Raw genomic sequence first — 19,003 nt, 5'->3', positions numbered from 1 at the left:
AAATTTTTAACAAAATTTTCTATAGAAATCAAGGTTTGGACAATTTTTTTTAGAAATAAAATTTTGACAAAATTTTCTATAGAAATAAAATTTTGGCATAATTTCCTTTATAAATCAATTTCTATTTCTATAGAAATAAAATTTTGACAACATTTTCTATAGAAATCTAGATTTGGACAAAATTTTCTGTAGAAATAATTTGTTGGTAATAGTTTCTATAGAAATAACATTTTAACAAAATTTTCTATAGAAATAAAATTTTGACAAAATTTTCTATAGAAATAAAATTTAGACAAAGTTTTCTATAGAAATAAAATGTTGACAAAATTTTCTATAGAAATAAAATTTTGAAAAAAATTTCTATAGAAATAAAATTTTGATAAAATTTTCTGTTGAAATAAAATTTTGATAAAATTTTCTATTGAAATAAAATTTTGATAAAATTTTCTATTGAAATAAAATTTTGACAAAATTGTCTATAGAAATAAAATTTTGGCATAATTTCTTTTATAAATCAATTTCTATTTCTATAGAAATAAAATTTTGACAACATTTTCAATAGAAATCAAGATTTGGACAAAATTTTCTGTAGAAATAATTTTTTGGTAATAGTTTCTATAGAAATAAAATTTTGGTAATAGTTTCTATAGAAATAAAATTTTGACAAAATTTTCTATTGAAATAAAATTTTGATAAAATTTTCTAATGAAATAAAATATTGACAAAATTTTCTAGAGAAATCGAGATTTGGACAAAACTTTCTATAGAAATAAAACTTTGACAAAATTATCTATAGAAATAAAATTTTGACAAAATTTTCTATAAAAATAAAATGTTGACACAATTTTCTATAGAAATAAAATTTTGACAAAATTTTCTATAGAAAAAAATTTTGACAAAATTTTCTATAAAAATAAAATTTTGAAAAAGTTTTCTATAGAAATAACATTTGGATAAAATTTTCTATAGAAATAAAATTTTGACAAAATTTTCTATGGAACTAAAATTTTGACAAAATTTTCTAAAGAAATAAAATTTTGACAAAATTTTCTATAGAAATAAAATTTTGACAAAATTTTCTATAGAAATAACATTTTGACACATGTTCTAAAGAAATAAAATTTTTGGGTCAAGATAATTAAATAATTAATAGCATTTCGTATGTATAACTTAGCTAGACCGAGAACATAGAGAAAGAGGGAATATAATGAACTCCAATAGCAATATGTTGGGTCTTGATAGATTCCTACATTCCCGGAAATAAATCAGGCCAGGCAGAGATACTGTGGAAGAATCAAAGGCGCTATAAAAAGTTTCCGAGACTTGATACTACCGCTTCTGCAACAAAAGAGCTACACGTCGGAATTTCTAGAACTTATTTTGCGGATAGGTAGATGGCATTACCGATGCAACGAGAAATGAAGAAATTACTCGCTAAAAACCATACAATATAGGGAACAATGTGGAATCAAAGAAGCATAAGATTGTTGATGGGTGGATATTATGAAACTCCCAAAGTCCTGATAGTTTCGATACAACTATAGAAGAGTGTATAACGTTGAGAAATGAAGAAATTTCTCTGTAAATCTCGAGAACATAGAGGTGAAGACTGTATATAGAACTTCTTCAATATATTCTGCGGATAGGTAGATGGCATTACCGAGTCGACGAGATATGAAGATATTCCTCGCTAAACCCCAAATACTGATACAGGATGTGCACACATAGAAAGTTCCAATATTTTATAAAGATTTAGTTATTACTAAAACTAGTTTCATAAAATTATTATCCGTGTCAATTTTTTGATTAAAATAAATACATACTTCTATGGTAATATCCTTTGAATTATATTAAAAAAAATAATAATAAAAAATTGCGAGTCAGAATCTGCACACATAAAAAATATCTACATTTTTAGAAAGCTTAATTATAGCAAAAAATAGTTCTATTAGACTTTTTTAAATAGCAATTAAAAAAATATAGATGTGCCATCTAATAGTGAAGCAGGATGTGCACACATACAAACTGCCAATGTTTTATGAAGGTTTAGTTATTACTGAAATTAGTTTCATAAAAATATTTGCAGTGTCAATTAATTTTATTTTAAAAGTAAATAATTGTATGAAGAAAGAATATCCTGCGAATTGGGTATAATAAATGTAAAAGAATTCATGCACACATAAATAATATTTACATTCTTAGAAGGCTTAATTATAGCAAAAAGTAGTTCTATTAGACTTTTTTCAATATCAATTCATTTTAAAGATATTTTCATCAAAGACTGATACAATGTGTGCACACATGCAAAGTTCCAACATTTTATAAAGGTTTGGTTATTACTGGTATTAGTTGCATAAAAGTATTTGCAGTGTCAATTCATTTTAATTGAAATTGAATAAATGTATGATAAAAGGATGAATAAATGTATGCGCAAGGATGACACCCAAAATCGTGAAGCGTTCCACATTTTTTTATCACAATGGACTGAATAGTCTAAGTGAGCCTGAATCTTAATCGGGCTGACACTTTAACCTAACCTAACCTATGATAAAAGAATATGCTTTGAATTGTATGTAAACAATTAAAAAAAAATTGTGGGTCGGAATAGGCACACATAAATAATATTTACATTTTTAGAAATGATAGTTCTGTTAGATTTTTTTTCAATATCAATTAATTTTAAACGACATGTCAAGGAATAAATCGATATGTTATGGATGTGTGAATTATATATAATAAATTTAAAGGAAGTCATAGAATAGAATTTGCACACATAAACAATATTTACATTTTTAGAAAGCTTAGTTATAGCAAAAAATAGTTCTATTAGACTTTTTTCAATATCAATTCATTTTAAAGATATTTTCATCAAATGCTGATACAATGTATGCACACATTGTGATCACAATCACAATGGACTGAATAGTCTAAGTGAGCCTGAAATTTAATCGGGCTGCCACTTTAACCTAACATGCACACATACAAACAGCCAATATTTTACGAAGGTTTAGTTACTGCTAAAATTAATTTCATAAAAGTATTTGCAGTGTCAATTCATTTTGATGAAAAAATAAATAATTGTATGGAAAAAGGATTTCCATTGAATTATATATAATAAATTTAAAGGAAGTCATGGAACAGGATTTGCACACATAAACAATATTAATTTTTTTTGAAAGCTGAATTATAGTGAAAAAGTTAGACTTTGATCAATATCAATTTATTTTTAATTTTTGACGAGATGCCATGCCAAGGAATAAATCGATATGTTATGGATGTGTGAATTATATATAATAATTTTAAGGGAAGTCATAGAATAGAATTTGCACACATAAACAATATTTACAGTTTTGAAAAGCTTAGTTATAGCGAAGAATAGTTCTGTTAGATTTTTTTCAATATCAATTGATTTTAGTCGAACATTTGTAATTTTTTGAAGAGAGAATTTCAGACCACATGCCAAGGAATAAATTGAAATCGATATGTTTTTGTGTGTGCACACAAAAATATTATCGACAGTTTTGAAAAGTTTAGATATAGCAAAAAATAGTTCTGTTAAACTTGGTTCAAAATCAATTTATTTTAATCAATTTTTTTAACAAGAGAATTTCCGACGACATGCTAAGAAACAAAATCGTTAAAAAAAGACAATATACACCAAAAGAATTATATTTCATTCTTTGAGGGATTTTTTTTTAAATATTCCTACGAAACCAATACCGACTCTTTTTACAGTAATTTCTTCAGACAATAGTACTGGTATCTCGTGGCCTCCTCCATTGAGATTCACCTTAATTTTAATACAGAATTAATACAGATATGTTTTCTCTATATAAGAAACATTTGGTTTGCGGTGTTTTTTTATTATTTTGCATGATGAATTTCCATAGAATTTACAAATATTTATAACCTGCTTCCCATATATAATGTTGAGTTTTTGTTTTTGGGCCAATGGGAATAAAATGATAAAATGTTATGGGCGTAAAATAAAACAAATGTGGTAGAAAATTCTCGGAAGTAACATTAGTTAATGTTGATGACTTTGTGAAAAGAACATGGAAAAAAACTTGTTTGTTGAAGAACATACCATACACGTGTTCCGTATTTCATTGGTAATCATTGTGTAGGTGGAGGACATCAATTTGTTAGATATTCATAAGCCATTCAAGCAGAAAATCTTCCTTCTAAGAATTCATACTATTTAATTGGATAAAATAGGAGAATGAGTTTACAGTTTGTGTGTGTGTGTTTTTTTTTGTTTTGCATTATTTATTAGTGATCTTGGAAATAAGAAGGAACTCTTGTATTCATGGAAAATTCTTATGATTATTTTATGTTATGATTTGAAAACTGAACAACTCGTAAAATAAATCATCAAGGTCTCACCAAGTTGGTTCATATTAAAATATCGCAAAGGAAATATCTACCTTCAGTTCGAGGATCCGAGCTGCCGCTACTGGATGAGTCCCATAGTGAAGTAGGTGTCAGTTCTCTAGGTTTTGCTGGACACGCGAGTAGATGCTTTGTGAAGTGAGGCGAATGTCCACAATTTGGGGAGACATTTTAATTGCTGAATTCAGAAGGGAAATGTAACTGTTCAAATAGGAAATTTGAAATCATGTGTTCCGCCCTCAAAGCCGTCTTTATTCCCTCATCACTGTCATCACCGATCAAGTGGTCAATTGATTGAATCTCCTTCCCGAATTCGAACCGGATGGGGTTGACTCGTTAGGATGGTACCATGTACTTTATCAGGTGCTGGTGGGTGAGGAGGTCGCAGTGTTGCCTCACCGAGTGCATTTAGGACTCATGCTGCAGAGGACAAGCTAAGAGATGGCTGATATTGTGTCGCGAATATCGACAATTTGGGCAGATAGTAGGAATAGCCGGGTTCCGAAAGCAGAAGCAACTGTTCAAATACCTGGAGATGTCAGCACTTTACTGAACACTGAACTGGTCTCTCTAGGCAGCCGTCTCTCATCATCGCTGACAGGTAGTGGTCTTTCACCCAGCATAAAGGTGTTGCTTTCTGAACCACTGCCGTGTTTTCCGCCCTCAATGCCGTCTTTATTCTCTCATCACTGTCATAGCCGATCAAGTGGTCAACTGATTGAATCTCCTTCCCAAAATCGAATGCTGTTCTGCTCGTGTCTGTAGGTTTTGCAGGATACGCGTCTATCAAATAGTTAATTGAATGTAGATCTCTCCTGAAATCGAACCGGATGGGGTTGACTCGTTCATATGGTACCCTCCTGGATGTGGCATGGTTGGGGAGTTTTACCCTTCTGTACTTCAGATCAGGTGCTGGTGGGTGAGGAGGTCGCCTAACCGAGAGCATTTAGGACTCATGCTGCAGATGATGTTCTGATCAAGTCGGTAGGTTTTCCAGGACACGTGAAGGGATGCTTCGCGATGTGAGGTGAATGTCCACAATTTGGGAAGATATTTTAAATTGCCGAGTTCAAAAGGGAGTGGTCTTTCACCCAGCATAAAGGTGCGTCTGTAGGAAGCTGTTGCTTTCTGAACCACTGCCGTGTTTTCCGCCCTCAATGCCGTCTTTATTCTTTCATCACTGTCATAGCCGATCAAGTGGTCAATTGATTGAATTTCCTTCCCGAAATCGAATGCTGTTCTGTTCAGGTCTGTAGGTTTTGCAGGATACGCGAAAAGATGCCTCGTGATGTGGGGCGATCTACCCACAATTTGGGCAGACATTGTGAGTTGTCACGTTCAGAGGGGAGAAGTGACTGTTCAAATACCTGCAAATGTCAGATATTAGCTAAGATAGCATCGAACTGGTCTCTATAGGAAGCCGTATTTCGTTTTCGCTGAGAAGTGAAAGTCTTCCACACAGCATAACGGTGCACTGGTAGGAAGCTATAGCTTTCTGAAACGTTTCCGCGGGTGCCGCCTTCAATACAGTCCTTATTCCCTCATCACTGTCATCGCTGATGTAGTTCTTTCCTGAATGTAGTTCTTTCCTGAAAACGAACCGGATGTGCTTGGCTCGATCAGATGGTACGCTCCTCGATGTGGCATGGTTTGGGTGGTTTACACCACTGCATTTTATGGGGTGCTGGTGGGTGAGAAGCTCGCAGTGTTGCCTCACCGAGAGCATTTGGGACTCATGCTGCAGATGCTGCTCCTGTCAAGTCGGTAGCTTTTGCATAACACGCGTATATATGCATCGTTATGTGAGGCGATCTGCCCACAATTTGGGCAGACATCTTGAATTGCCAGGTTCAGGGCGTCAATTAGAATCATGGCCTAGTGATGAGGAAAAATCTTTGAAGGGCTGTAGCCGCTGGGAATAAAGAAGCAAGACGACATTTAAGTTTCTACCTTCAGTTCGAGGACGGGAGCTTCCTCTACTGGAGGAGTCCAGAGTGAAGTAGGTATCAGTTCTCTAGATTTTGCAGGATACACGAAGAGATGCTTCGTAATATGAGGTGAATGTTCACAATTTGGGCAGACATCAGGAATTGCTGGATTCAGAAGGGAGAAGTAACTGTTCAAATACGAAATACGAAGTTTTTCATTTCTGAACCACTGCCATGTGTTCCGCACTCAATGCCGTCTTTATTCCCCCATCACTGTCAATTGACTGAATTTCCTTCCCTAATTCGAACTGGATGTGGATGACTCGCTCAGATTGTACCATGTACTTTATCAGGAGAGCATTTAGGACCGTTGCAGATTCTGTTCTGGTCAGGTCTGTAGGTTTGGCCGGATACACTAAGAGATGCCTGATATTGTGAGGCGAATATCGACAATTTGGGCAGACATTAGGAATAGCCGGGTTCAAAAAGAAGAACTAACTGTTCAAATACCTGAAGATGTCGGCTCTTAGCTGATATAACACCGAACTGGTCTCTCTAGGCAGCCGTCTCTCATCTTCGCTAATATGTAGTGGTCTTCCACCCAGCATAAGGGTGTGCTAGTAGGAAGCTATTCTTTTCTGAACCGTGCCGTGTGTGCCGCCCTCAATGCCGTCTTTATTCCGTCATCACTGTCATCGCCGATCAAGTGGTCAATTGATTGAATTTCCTTCCCGATATCGAACTCGTTCAGGTGGTACCCCACTGGATGTGGAATGGTTTGGGTGGTTTTACCCCTCTGCACTCTGCACATGTTGTCTCAACGGGAGCATTTAGGAGTCATGCTGTTCTGTTCAGGTCTGTAGGATTTGCAGGATACGCGAAAAGATGCCTCGTGATGTGGGGGCGATCTATCCACAATTTGGGCAGACATTGTGAGTTGTCACGTTCAGAGGGGAGAAGTGACTGTTCAAATACCTGCTAATGCCAGATATTAGCTAAGATAGCATCGAACTGGTCTCTATAGGCAGCCGTATTACGTTTTCGCTGAGAAGTAAAAGTCTTCCACACAGCATAACGGTGCACTGGTAGGAAGCTATAGCTTTCTGAAACGTTTCCGCGGGTGCCGCCTTCAATACAGTCCTTATTCCCTCATCACTGTCATCGCTGATGTAGTTCTTTCCTGAATGTAGTTCTTTCCTGAAAACGAACCGGATGTGCTTGGCTCGATCAGATGGTACGCTCCTCGATGTGGCATGGTTTGGGTGGTTTACACCACTGCACTTTATGAGGTGCTGGTGGATGAGAAGCTCGCAGTGTTGCCTCACCGAGAGCATTTAGGACTAATGCTGCAGATGCTGCTCCTGTCAAGTCGGTAGCTTTTGCATAACACGCGTATATATGCATCGTTATGTGTGGCGATCTGCCCACAATTTGGGCAAACATCTTGAATTGCCGGGTTCAGAAGGGAGGGGTGACTGTTCAAATACCTGGAGTTCCCAGATCTTAGCTAAGATAGCACCTATTTGGTCCCTGTGGCATCGCGGACAAATCGAACCGGAACTGCTTTGATCAATCAGATTGTACCCTCCTGGATGTGGCATGGTTTACCCCTCCACACTTCAGATCAGGTGCTGGTGGGTGAGGAGGTCGCAGTGTTGCCTCATCGAGAGCATTAAGGACTCATGTTTTGCAGGACATGCGAAAAGATGTCTCGTGATGTGAGACGATCTGCCCACAATTTGGGCAGACATCAGGAATTGTCGAGTTCAGAAGCGAGAAGTAACTATTAACAAATACCTGCAGATGCCAGAACAACGCTGCACTGGTTAGGAACCATTATTTTTTTACCTGCTGCCTTGGGTCCCGCCATCAATGCCGTCTTTATTCCCTCATCACTGTCATCAGAGATCAACTGGTAAATTGATTGTATCTCTTCCCTGAAATCGAGCTGAATGGGATTGACTTGTTCAAATCGTGGCTTCCTAAATGTGGCATGGTTTGGGTGGTTGACCCCTCTGCACTTAAGATCAGATGCTGGGAAGGTCGCAGTGTTGTCTCACCGAGAGCATCATTTAGGACTCATGCTGCAGATGCTGTTCTAGTAACATATAGTGCCAATCTGCATCGCAGTATTTTGCACCGCTTGAAGATTTCTCCATTAGTTATCGGTAATACTGCGCGTACAAACTGGGGCCGTATAATCCATAAGGGGATGACCAATAGACTAATAGGTCTTTTGTATCGTCTTTTTATCTTCCCCCAAGTGCTACCTTCGGGATCTTGTTTCTACTCCCAACTCTTTTAAGGACAATTTCCTCATGCCATCCAAAAAGGAAGAAACTATTAAAAGTCACACCAAGAACCTTGAAGTTCTTTCATATTGGGATGATCTGTCCACGGATGTGGATATAAAGCTCCAGGTTCACTTCTTTGGTCCACGATAGGAAAATTGTTGCCGTCGATTTAGGAGCAGAAACATTTAGATTCCTGCTGACAAAGTAGTTCCTAAGTGCAGGGAGGTAGTTATTAATCCTCACTTCAAGCTCCTTGGTGTCTCGACCACCGTGATGCAATGGTTAGCATGCCCGCCTTGCATACACAAGGTCGTGGGTTCGATTCCTGCTACGACCGAACACCAAAAAGTTTTTCAGCGGTGGATTATCCCACCTCAGTAATGCTGGTGACATTTCTGAGGGTTTCAAAGCTTCTCTAAGTGGTTTCACTGGAATGTGGAATGCCGTTCGGACTCGGCTATAAAAAGGAGGTCCCTTGTCATTGAGCTTAACATGGAATCGGGCAGCACTCAGTGATAAGAGGGAAGTTCACCACTGTGGTATCACAATGGACTGAATAGTCTAAGTGAGCTTGATACATCGGGCTGCCACATAACCTAACCTAACCTAACCTAACTATGTAACATTCATCCGCAGAGGTGATAAAGTGGCCATCTGATGGTGGAAGATGAACTGCCGCCAAATAAAAGTTAAAAAGAGGGGGAACGCCCTGTTTTTTTCGCTTATTATACTGGTTCGGGGCTTGACCCAGTTTGGAAACAGGGAGTGGAAAACTTCAAGCGACTTCAATACCTTCGAGGGCATAATCCTTAAGAACAGTATTCTTAAACTGTTAAAGCCGTGGGTCAAGGAAAAAAAGGAATCCGAAAGATTTCGAAGCAAAAGAGAGTCTAAACTAAGTACATCCATCCTTAAGCGCTTAAGGTCTTAGAATAAGTAGGCAGGATGGTTGAAAGGGCATTTCAATGTGATATTATGGACTGAATAGTCTAAGTGAGCCTGAATTTTAATCGGGCTGCCATTTTAACCTTCCCTTTTTGGTTAACTAGACAATCTCCAATACGGGTGATATATCATTATTCCCTCCATACAATTCAAATCATAAAGAATTGGTTTATAACAAACCTAATAATAATATTCTATTAAGAGATGCTCTTAATGGAATATTGTATCTGGTGCTTTCGAGATAACGGTTAAAGAGTTTGCCGCTTCAGGAAGCCAGTGTTCAGGAAGAGATTGCAAGAACTTTCAGATAGAGAATCTCCTGTTACCTACCTCAAAATATGGCTGCACACATGAACAGATTTAGAGACGCTATGTTGTTGAGGTTCGTGGGTCAGGATTTGCCTGCACACACAAACAATACTAACACTTTTAGAGAATTTAATTGAAGCTGAATGAAGTTCCGTTGGATTTTTTCAATATCAATTCATTATAAGCCAACTTTTTTTATTAATTTTTTGACAAGATAATTAAAGACATATCGCTGTGAAGACAATATATTCTACAAGGATATATTTCACGTTTAATTTTCTTTACTATGCTATTTTAAATAATGAACACTTATTGAATTTATGCTTTGGACCCTTCATTCCACATTAAATTATGTCTTGCCTAATTTTTTTTTATTTTTCTACTTTTAATTTTGGTTTCCACTTGTGAAACACGAACTTAGTATCGGCCTTAGGTTTTAGATCCTATCCTCGTAATTAAAATTACTGACACTTGATTGTCATCATGTTGTTGTTGAATTCAATTAGGTCACGTTGAAATGTTAGATTATATCCACTTAACGCTTTTAATAAAAATTAATTAATTCAGACATTTAATCACCAGGTTGAAACATGAACACACGAAAATAATTTGTCAAATACATAAATGGATAAAATGAAAAGCGGAATTGGAAGCGTGTGACAAACTTTGTTTACATAAAAAAATTTTAACAAAAACCAAAAGCTTTGTGGATTTACAATTTCCCAGAAAAGAAATGAAATATTTTGCGTGCATGACCTAAATACGATCCTTTACTCAAATTCGTAAACCCTACTAAACTTCATTATTCCATTGTAGAATAATAGTTTGTGATAATTACGAACTTTTTTTTCGAAATCTCTCATTTTTTATGAAATATGGAATTTCTGTAACCTTTAACATTAAAATAGAAATTATTGGTATCGAGGGTCATTTCAAGTTTAAAAAATCGACCCCATTAGACCACATCTTAATGGTGAAAAAATCACTCATGTGTGACATTAACTATACAAGGGCGTTGCTATAAAAAAAACGAAATAACTTTAATATACCCGTGTTCACAGTCTTGGAAAATCACGTAGCCAACAACAAGAGAGAGAAAGAGAAGTTTGCGGATAAATATTACATTAACAGCATCCCACCTATTGACAATATGCTTTCTCCACAATACCCTATGATTATTAACCAACGCCTTAGGAACTCTATACAATAAAGTGGAGAAACACAAATATAGCGGGAATACTCTATGCAAGGATTTTTCTCAATGAATGTCATTGTCACAAAATCACAAGAGAAGAGAAATAAAAATGTTCTCAATTGCAAAAGAGAGTGAGAGAATATTTTATAAATGCGCATCTTATACTCCCAATGCAAGTGAGTTACTATGCTATTGAGACGTTTCAATATAGGACGGTTATAGTATGAGATGTTTAAGCTTAGAGCAGAGGCGGGAGTGGAGAGGGGGGGGGGGTGAATGTTTTAGTGATGCGGCACTCTGTAAAGCTTGAATGGGATGGAGAATTGAGGTTGAAACACAGACAGAAAATCATTAGATTGGAAATGTGAAGGTTTCATAGCATCAGAAGAAAGTGAGAGTAATTAATTGATAATCTCCCATAAACATATGTTAACTTTGTATACTGAGAGAAAATTTATATAGGAGAATAAAAGATAAATCCATAAACTGAAAAGTATGTAAAAAAATTTATTAATAAATAAAATAAAATAAGATAATATACAAGTATATACGGCCGTAAGTTCGGCCAGGCCGAATCTTATGTACCCTCCACCATGGATTGCGTAGAAACTTCTACGAAAGACTGTCATCCACAATCGAAATACTTGGGTTGTGGTATCTTAAAACTTCTTAACATCGTTTTATAAATTGTGAGTTACTCCATACGTGGTATATAATAGACAAAAAAGTTATGTATAGGTAAGTCTACAAATAATTACGAATCGATATGGACTGTTTGCATGGTACGTAGAGAGCCAGAATTGAAATATGGGGGTCACTTATATGGGGGCTATATACAATTATGAACTTGATATGGATCACATAAAAATGATTGGAAATCGATTTATCTGAGGTATATATATAACTATAGACCGATATCGACCTAGTTAGGCATGGTTGTTAACGACCATATACTAGCACAATGTACCAAATTTCAACTCACTCGGATGAAATTTGCTCCTCCAAGAGGCTCCAAAACCAAATCTCGGGATCGGTTTATATGGGGCTATATATGATTATGGACTGATATGGACCACTTTTGGCATGGTTGTTCAATATCATATACGATCACCACGTACCAAATTTCAAGCAGATCGGATGAATTTTGCTTCTCCAAAACGCACCGGAGGTCAAATCTGGGGATCGGTTTATATGGGAGCTATATATAATTATGGGCTGATAGGAACCAATTCCTGCATGGTTGTTGGATACCATATACTAACATCACGTACCAAATTTCAACCGAATGGGAAGAATTTTGCTCTTCCAAGGGGCTCTGGAGGTCAAATCTGGGGATCGGTTTATACGGGGCCTATATAATTATGGACCGATTTCGACCAATTTTTGCATGGGAGTTTGAGGCCATATATTAACACCACGTACCAAATTTCAACTGAATCAGATGAATTTTGGTCTTCCAAGAGGCTCCGGAGGTCAAATCTGGTGATCGGTTTATATAGGGGCTATATATAATTATGGTTGTTAGAGACCATATACTAACACCATGTATCAAATTTCAGCCGGATCGGATGAAATTTGCTTCTCTTAGAGGCCTCGCAAGCCAAATCGGGGGATCGGTTTATATGGGGGTTATATATAATTATGGACCGATGTGGACCAATTTGTGCATGTTTGCTCGAGACCATATACTAACACCATGTACCAAATTTCAGCCGGATCGGATGAAATTTGCTTCTCTTAGAGGCCTCGCAAGCCAAATCGGGGGATCGGTTTATATGGGGGCTATATATAATTATGGACCGATGTAGACCAATTTTTGCATGGTTGTTAGAGACTATATACTAACATCATGTACCAAATTTCAGCCGGATCGGATGAAATTTGCTTCTCTTAGAGGCCTCGCAAGCCAAATTTGGGGGTCCGTTTATATGGGGGCTATACGTAAAAGTGGACCGATATGGCCCATTTGCAATACCATCCTACCTACATCAATAACAACTACTTGTGCCAAGTTTCAAGTCGATAGCTTGTTTCGTTCGGAAGTTAGCGTGATTTCAACAGACGGACGGACAGGCTCAGATCGACTCAGAATTTTACCACGACCCAGAATATATATACTTTATGGGGTCTTAGAGCAATATTTCGATGTGTTACAAACGGAATGACAAAGTTAATATACCTCCATCCTATGGTGAAGGGTACAATAAAATAAAATAAAATAAAATAAAATAAAATAAAATGAAATAAAATACAATAAATAAATTAAATAAATAAATAAATAAAATGAAATAAATTAAAATAAAATAAAATAAAATAAAATAAAATAAAATAAAATAAAATAAAATAAATAAATAAAATAAAATATTTATTTATTTATTAATTTAACTTAACTTATAGTAAATATAAAGCAAGAATAAAGAAAAAGAAATAGCATTAGCTATAAAGGCCATCAGCTAAACATTTTAGTAAAAATTATGAAAAAATGGAAACAGTGAAAATTTGATTTACATAAAATAAAATAAAATAAAATAAATTAAATTAAAATAAAACAAAATTAATTAAAATTAAAATAAAATAATTTTTTTTATTGCTATATGAATTTAAAATATTAGGAATAATTACAAACTTTGAATTTATATTTTCTTTATATATTTTTATTTCCAGATTAGCATCGTATTCTCCTCGTCCACTTACTGAAGATGTTAAACGTAGATTTTCAAGGTAAGTTGAGAAATATTCCATAAAACCTTATATTTATAATATAATTTTAAAATATTGCAATATTTACTTGTTGATTTAAAAATATTTTTAAAATAAATTTTAAAGTATCTTTGGAAAATACAGTATGTCAAGTATGTCTTTTGACATTGGCAAATATTTCAAATTCCAGATAAATTGAAATATTAAATATTATTTTTTTGCAGCAATGCTGTGTACGTATGTATACTTTGCAAAATAAATAATAAAATATTTTTTAAAATATCATGATATTTAATTTTGGAACAAAACATAATTTTTATCCTATTGTCAAAACACTTTCTTCACATACTGTATTACATTTTTGCCCTACTCTGGTTGAATAATTGACATGCTTGCTTGCTTGGAAGGATCAATGTTACGCTTTAGCAATGTTAATTTTTATTTAATATAATAAGTTTAATTCAATTAAATTTTATTCCTAACTTAATAAAATTTTTAAAACGTTTTTTTTTTATCTTTCAAATGTCTTTTTTTGAATAAATAGACAAAAATAAGTAAATAAAAATGTCCAATATTATTTTTACTATAATCTGGTCCAATAATTGACATGCTGGCTTGCATAAGGCACTTGGTTTAATGTCATACTTTATTATTATTATTATTTTTAATTTTTTTTATTATTAATTTTAATTTAATTCGATTTAAAATTTATTGAATTGATTGAATAACATTAAATTTTGCTTAATTAAATTTAATTTTCATTTAATATATATAAATTAAATTTAATCTGAGCTAATTTCAATTAAATACAATTAAATTGTATGCTTTGTACCCCCAATCATATTATTTTCTAATATCTCATGGGTTACAGTATATTCTCCATTTACGTAAACCATAATCATTATCGCCGTTAACACCATCATACGTACATACATACATGTATGGAAGAAGAGTGTTAGCGCCACTCTACTCACGAGAACTCCTTCCCCCCAAGAGAAATCTTGCCTTAGTTAAGTTCTAATTGTTACTGTTGTTTGTTGCCTTTAAAACTAAGGCCATTGATATTGAAAATGTCGTAAAACTTTATCGCAATAAATAAACAATTATTATATACATTTTTTTCAAAAAAAAAAAATTAGGGGCGTTGACATTGAAAATATTATAAATCTGTTACATGTTTGAACACTTAAAAATTAAAAGCGATTAATAATAATCATTGTCATATTTGAATACACGTTTATCAAGTTTTTTATAGAAAATCTTCCAAATAGGCTTGTATCTGTGAAGAGTGAAGAGTTGGCGGGGATTCTAAGATTAAGGAGAACTATCACCTTAATGGTATTTTGTTTTTGTTATTGTTTTCATTCTTTTATCCACCTGCAAATGTGCTAAATGGCATTGGAAACAACGTAGGTAGCAATTATGTCACCTTTTTGGCAACCATGACTAATTACTTCAAATATTATATGGAATGGGTTAAGATTTTAAGTAGTGTCGTGATATTTCATTTTTGGGGGAACACCTGGTAGAATAAAAAAGTAGTATTGAGAATTTTGAGCTAACACTGGTAGACAATGAAATTATGGCAAAATATTTGGCAAGTGAAGACTATCTGTACTTTGGACTAACAACAACACATTTACAAATGCTCTCTGAGTTTAAATGACAGGGTCAATTAAGCCGTTCAGCTAGTCTAAGAATACAGAGTTGGGTAATTACATGTTTTCAGCACTCCTTTTGGAGTTTCGCAATTAAAAGAAGAAACAAAAAAACCATAAAGGCTGTAATTTTTATGGGTATAATCTCAGTTATAGTTAATTTTCTATATATAATTTTTCAGTTATAGTTAATTTTCTTAATATTTTTGTCGAAGCCTTTTTCAACCTCTATCATCTAAACAAATATTATTTATTGTTAAGTTAGAGCCACGCTCTCCTTTTTTGAGAGAGTAACTGTCAATGCTAGAGAGTATAGACTACAAATTTACATAAATAAGATAAATGTTCTTTTACATTTTCTTTTCGTTTTCCCAATTTTCGAAATTTTATCCAAAAATTATATAATTTTTGATGTGCCAAACGATTTTTAATTAAATTAAAAATTCCTAGATCTATATTTGCCCAATAAATTGCGATCTGAAAATAATTTTTGGTACTGACACATTATTTTTACAGAGAGAGAGAGAGACACCACCAGTGATGCCAATTTAGCTATTTTATGGCTAGATGTGATATTGATGTTTTTGATATTGAGTGGCTATGATTACAATTCTGATATCGTTTACATATACATAGTTATATATTGAATGTGTTATCCACTGACTGTAAATTACAATTTTCATCAATTGGCATTATTAGTGAAATTTTTCGCCTAATGTGGAGTGCATCGAGATATTGGTCTCAGGCCCCATGAAGTATATGTATTCTGTACCCCTGTTCTGTAATTCTCACATTAATAATTTACTCGAATGGTGTATCAAAAATGAAACCAATGAACTGTTTCTACAACTTTGTGATGGTAAGTTCTCACTAAAAATACAGATAATAGGTACTGAGCACGGTTGCCATTCGAGCTAAAAATAATCTACCAACATGTCTAGAAAATTTAACCAAAAACCTGCCAAACAAAAAAAATATTTTTTTTCTATAAAAACTTTTTGTCAACATTTTATTTCTATAGAAAATTTTTGTCAAAATTTTATTTCTATAGATAATTTTGATAAAATTTTATTTTTATAGAAAATTTTGTTAAAATTTTATTTCTATAGAAAATTCTGTCAAAATTTTATTTCTATAGAAAAATTTGTCAACATTTTATTTCTATAGAAAATTTTGTCAAAATTTTATTTCTACAGAAAATTTTGTCAAAATTTTATTTCAAAAGTTTCTTTAGAACAATTTGCCAAATTTTATTTCTATAGAAACATTTGTCACAATTTTATTTCAATAGAAAACTTTGTCAACATTTTATTGTATAGAAAATTTTGTCAAAATTTTATTTCTATAGAAAATTTTTTCAAAATTTTATTTCTATAGAAAATTTGGTCCACATTTTATTTCTATAGAAAAATTTGTCACAATTTTATTTCTATAGAAAATTTTGTCAAAATTTTATTTGTATAAAAATGTTATCAAAATTTTATTTCTATAGAAAATTTTGTCAAAATTTTATTTCAATAAAAATTTTTGTCAAAATTTTATTTCAAAAATTTTGTCAAGATTTTATTTCTATAGAAAAATTTGTCACAATTTTATTTCTATAGAAAATTTTGTCTAAATTTTATTTCTATAGAAAATTCTGTCAAAATTTTATTTCTATAGAAAAATTAGTCAAAATTTGATTTTTAAAGCATATTTTGTCAAAATTTTATTTCTGTAGAAATTTTTCACAAATTTTGGTCCACATTCGATTTCTATAGAAAAATTTGGTCCACATTTTATTTCTATAGAAAAATTTATCACAATTTTATTTTTATAGAAAATTTTGTCAAAATTTTTTTTCAATAAAAAATGTTATCAAAATTTTATTTCTATAGAAAATTTTGTCAAAATTTTATTTCTATAAAAATTTTTGTCAAAATTTTATTTCAAAAGTTTCTTTAGAACAATTTGCCAATTTTTATTTCTATAGACAAATTTGTCGCAATTTTATTTCAATACAAAACTTTGTCAAAATTTTATTGTATAGAAAATTTTGTCAAAATTTTATTTCTATAGAAAAGTTTTTCAAAATTTTATTTCTATAGAAAATTTGGTCCACATTTTATTTCTATAGAAAAATTTGTCACAATTTTATTTCTATAGAAAATTTTGTCAAAATTTTATTTGTATAAAAAATGTTATCAAAATTTTATTACTATAGAAAATTTTGTCAAAATTTTATTTCTATAAAAATTTTTGTTTTATTTCAAAATTTTTGTCAAGATTTTATTTCTTTAGAAAATTTTCGCAAAATTTTATTTCTATGGAAAATTTTCTCAAAATTTTATTTCTCTGGAAAACTTACTCACATTTTTATTTTTATATTCTCAAATTTTTATTTCTATAGAAAATTTTGACAAAATTTTATTTCTATAGAAAATTTTGACAAAATTTTATTTCTACAAAAAATTTTGGCAAAATTTTATTTTTATAGAAAATTTTGTTATACGTGATGAATTTCAAGCGAGATAGTGATGGAGATAGAGATAGCGGTCTGGAAAACAAAATGTGGATATCGTTAGAGCCCTCCAGGATTTAGCTTAGGTTAGGTTAAAGTGACAGCCCGATTTGATTCAGGCTCACTTAGACTATTCACCAATGTGGTATCACAATGGACTGAATAGAGTAAGTGAGCCTGATACATCGGGCTGCCACCTAACCTAACCTAACCTAGACTATTCATACCAGCATTTAAATGTGAATCTTTTGTTTCTCGTACATTTGCTTCTGGAACATTTTGGAGAGTAAGGTTGGCACTAAAAAAAATACCAAGGTATCGATTTTAGTTTTGTCGCATTTCCCATCCATTATTAAAACGCAAAATTTGGCAGCACTGCCCTTAAAACAGGATTGAATCATACACCAGCTTAAAAAAAATGTTGCCAAAGATGAGGTTATAAAAGCGTGCGATTCCCTTAAGCACACTATTTTAGAAAAAAGTTATTAAAAATATTTTTTTGGTAGATTTGTGCAATTACCAACTTTGTTTTGATATGTTGATGCCCTCATTCCAGAGTACGTTAAGTCGACTTGGCATGTTTTAATGGAGTTCGCTGTTTTATATTCGGATTTATGTGAATTGCATCCTGTCAAAATTTATTGGACATTTCTATCAAAAGTTATGGTTAGGTTAGGTTAGGTTAATATTGTACTTATCCTGTGACTAAAGTTTTAAAAATTTCCAATCCAAAAATGGCAAAAAGCTTTGTTCAGTCTAAGTAATTTTTAGCCATGTTTTATTATCACTATTTTGAGTTCGTCCATACTAAAAAAAAAAAATATATAAAAAATATGATTTCAACGACCATTTTCTTGTACCACGGTTTAGCTTTAACTGCCAGTTAACAGAAAGTACATTGCAAATATCTCCTCTCCGGTTAACTTTAACAGAAAAAAAATCAGCAATTAAATTTCTGCATGTGGAATATATAGTCAAGGTGACAGATATGTCCATAGTACAGTTTAAAAGTTCGTTAGCTAATGGAGCACTAACGGAGCTTCATGAAAATTGGGGTAGAACCGAAAATAAAGGAAATTCTA

General features: G+C 32.8%; 1 protein-coding gene across 1 annotated transcript in view; it reads left to right on the top strand.

Annotated features, from left to right (window-relative positions):
• LOC142230228 (uncharacterized) overlaps positions 1-19,003 on the top strand; it is a 218,566-nt gene that overhangs the window by 18,472 nt on the left and 181,091 nt on the right. Inside the window, exon 3 of the mRNA XM_075300869.1 lies at positions 13,728-13,784. Within this exon, the coding sequence (XP_075156984.1) occupies positions 13,728-13,784 (57 nt within the window). The remainder of the gene's footprint in view (positions 1-13,727; positions 13,785-19,003) is intronic.

This window comes from Haematobia irritans, chromosome 3 (assembly GCF_050003625.1).
Source record: "Haematobia irritans isolate KBUSLIRL chromosome 3, ASM5000362v1, whole genome shotgun sequence".
In the NCBI taxonomy this organism is placed as follows: Eukaryota; Metazoa; Arthropoda; class Insecta; order Diptera; family Muscidae; genus Haematobia; species Haematobia irritans.
This window is presented reverse-complemented; position numbering and strand designations above follow the sequence as displayed.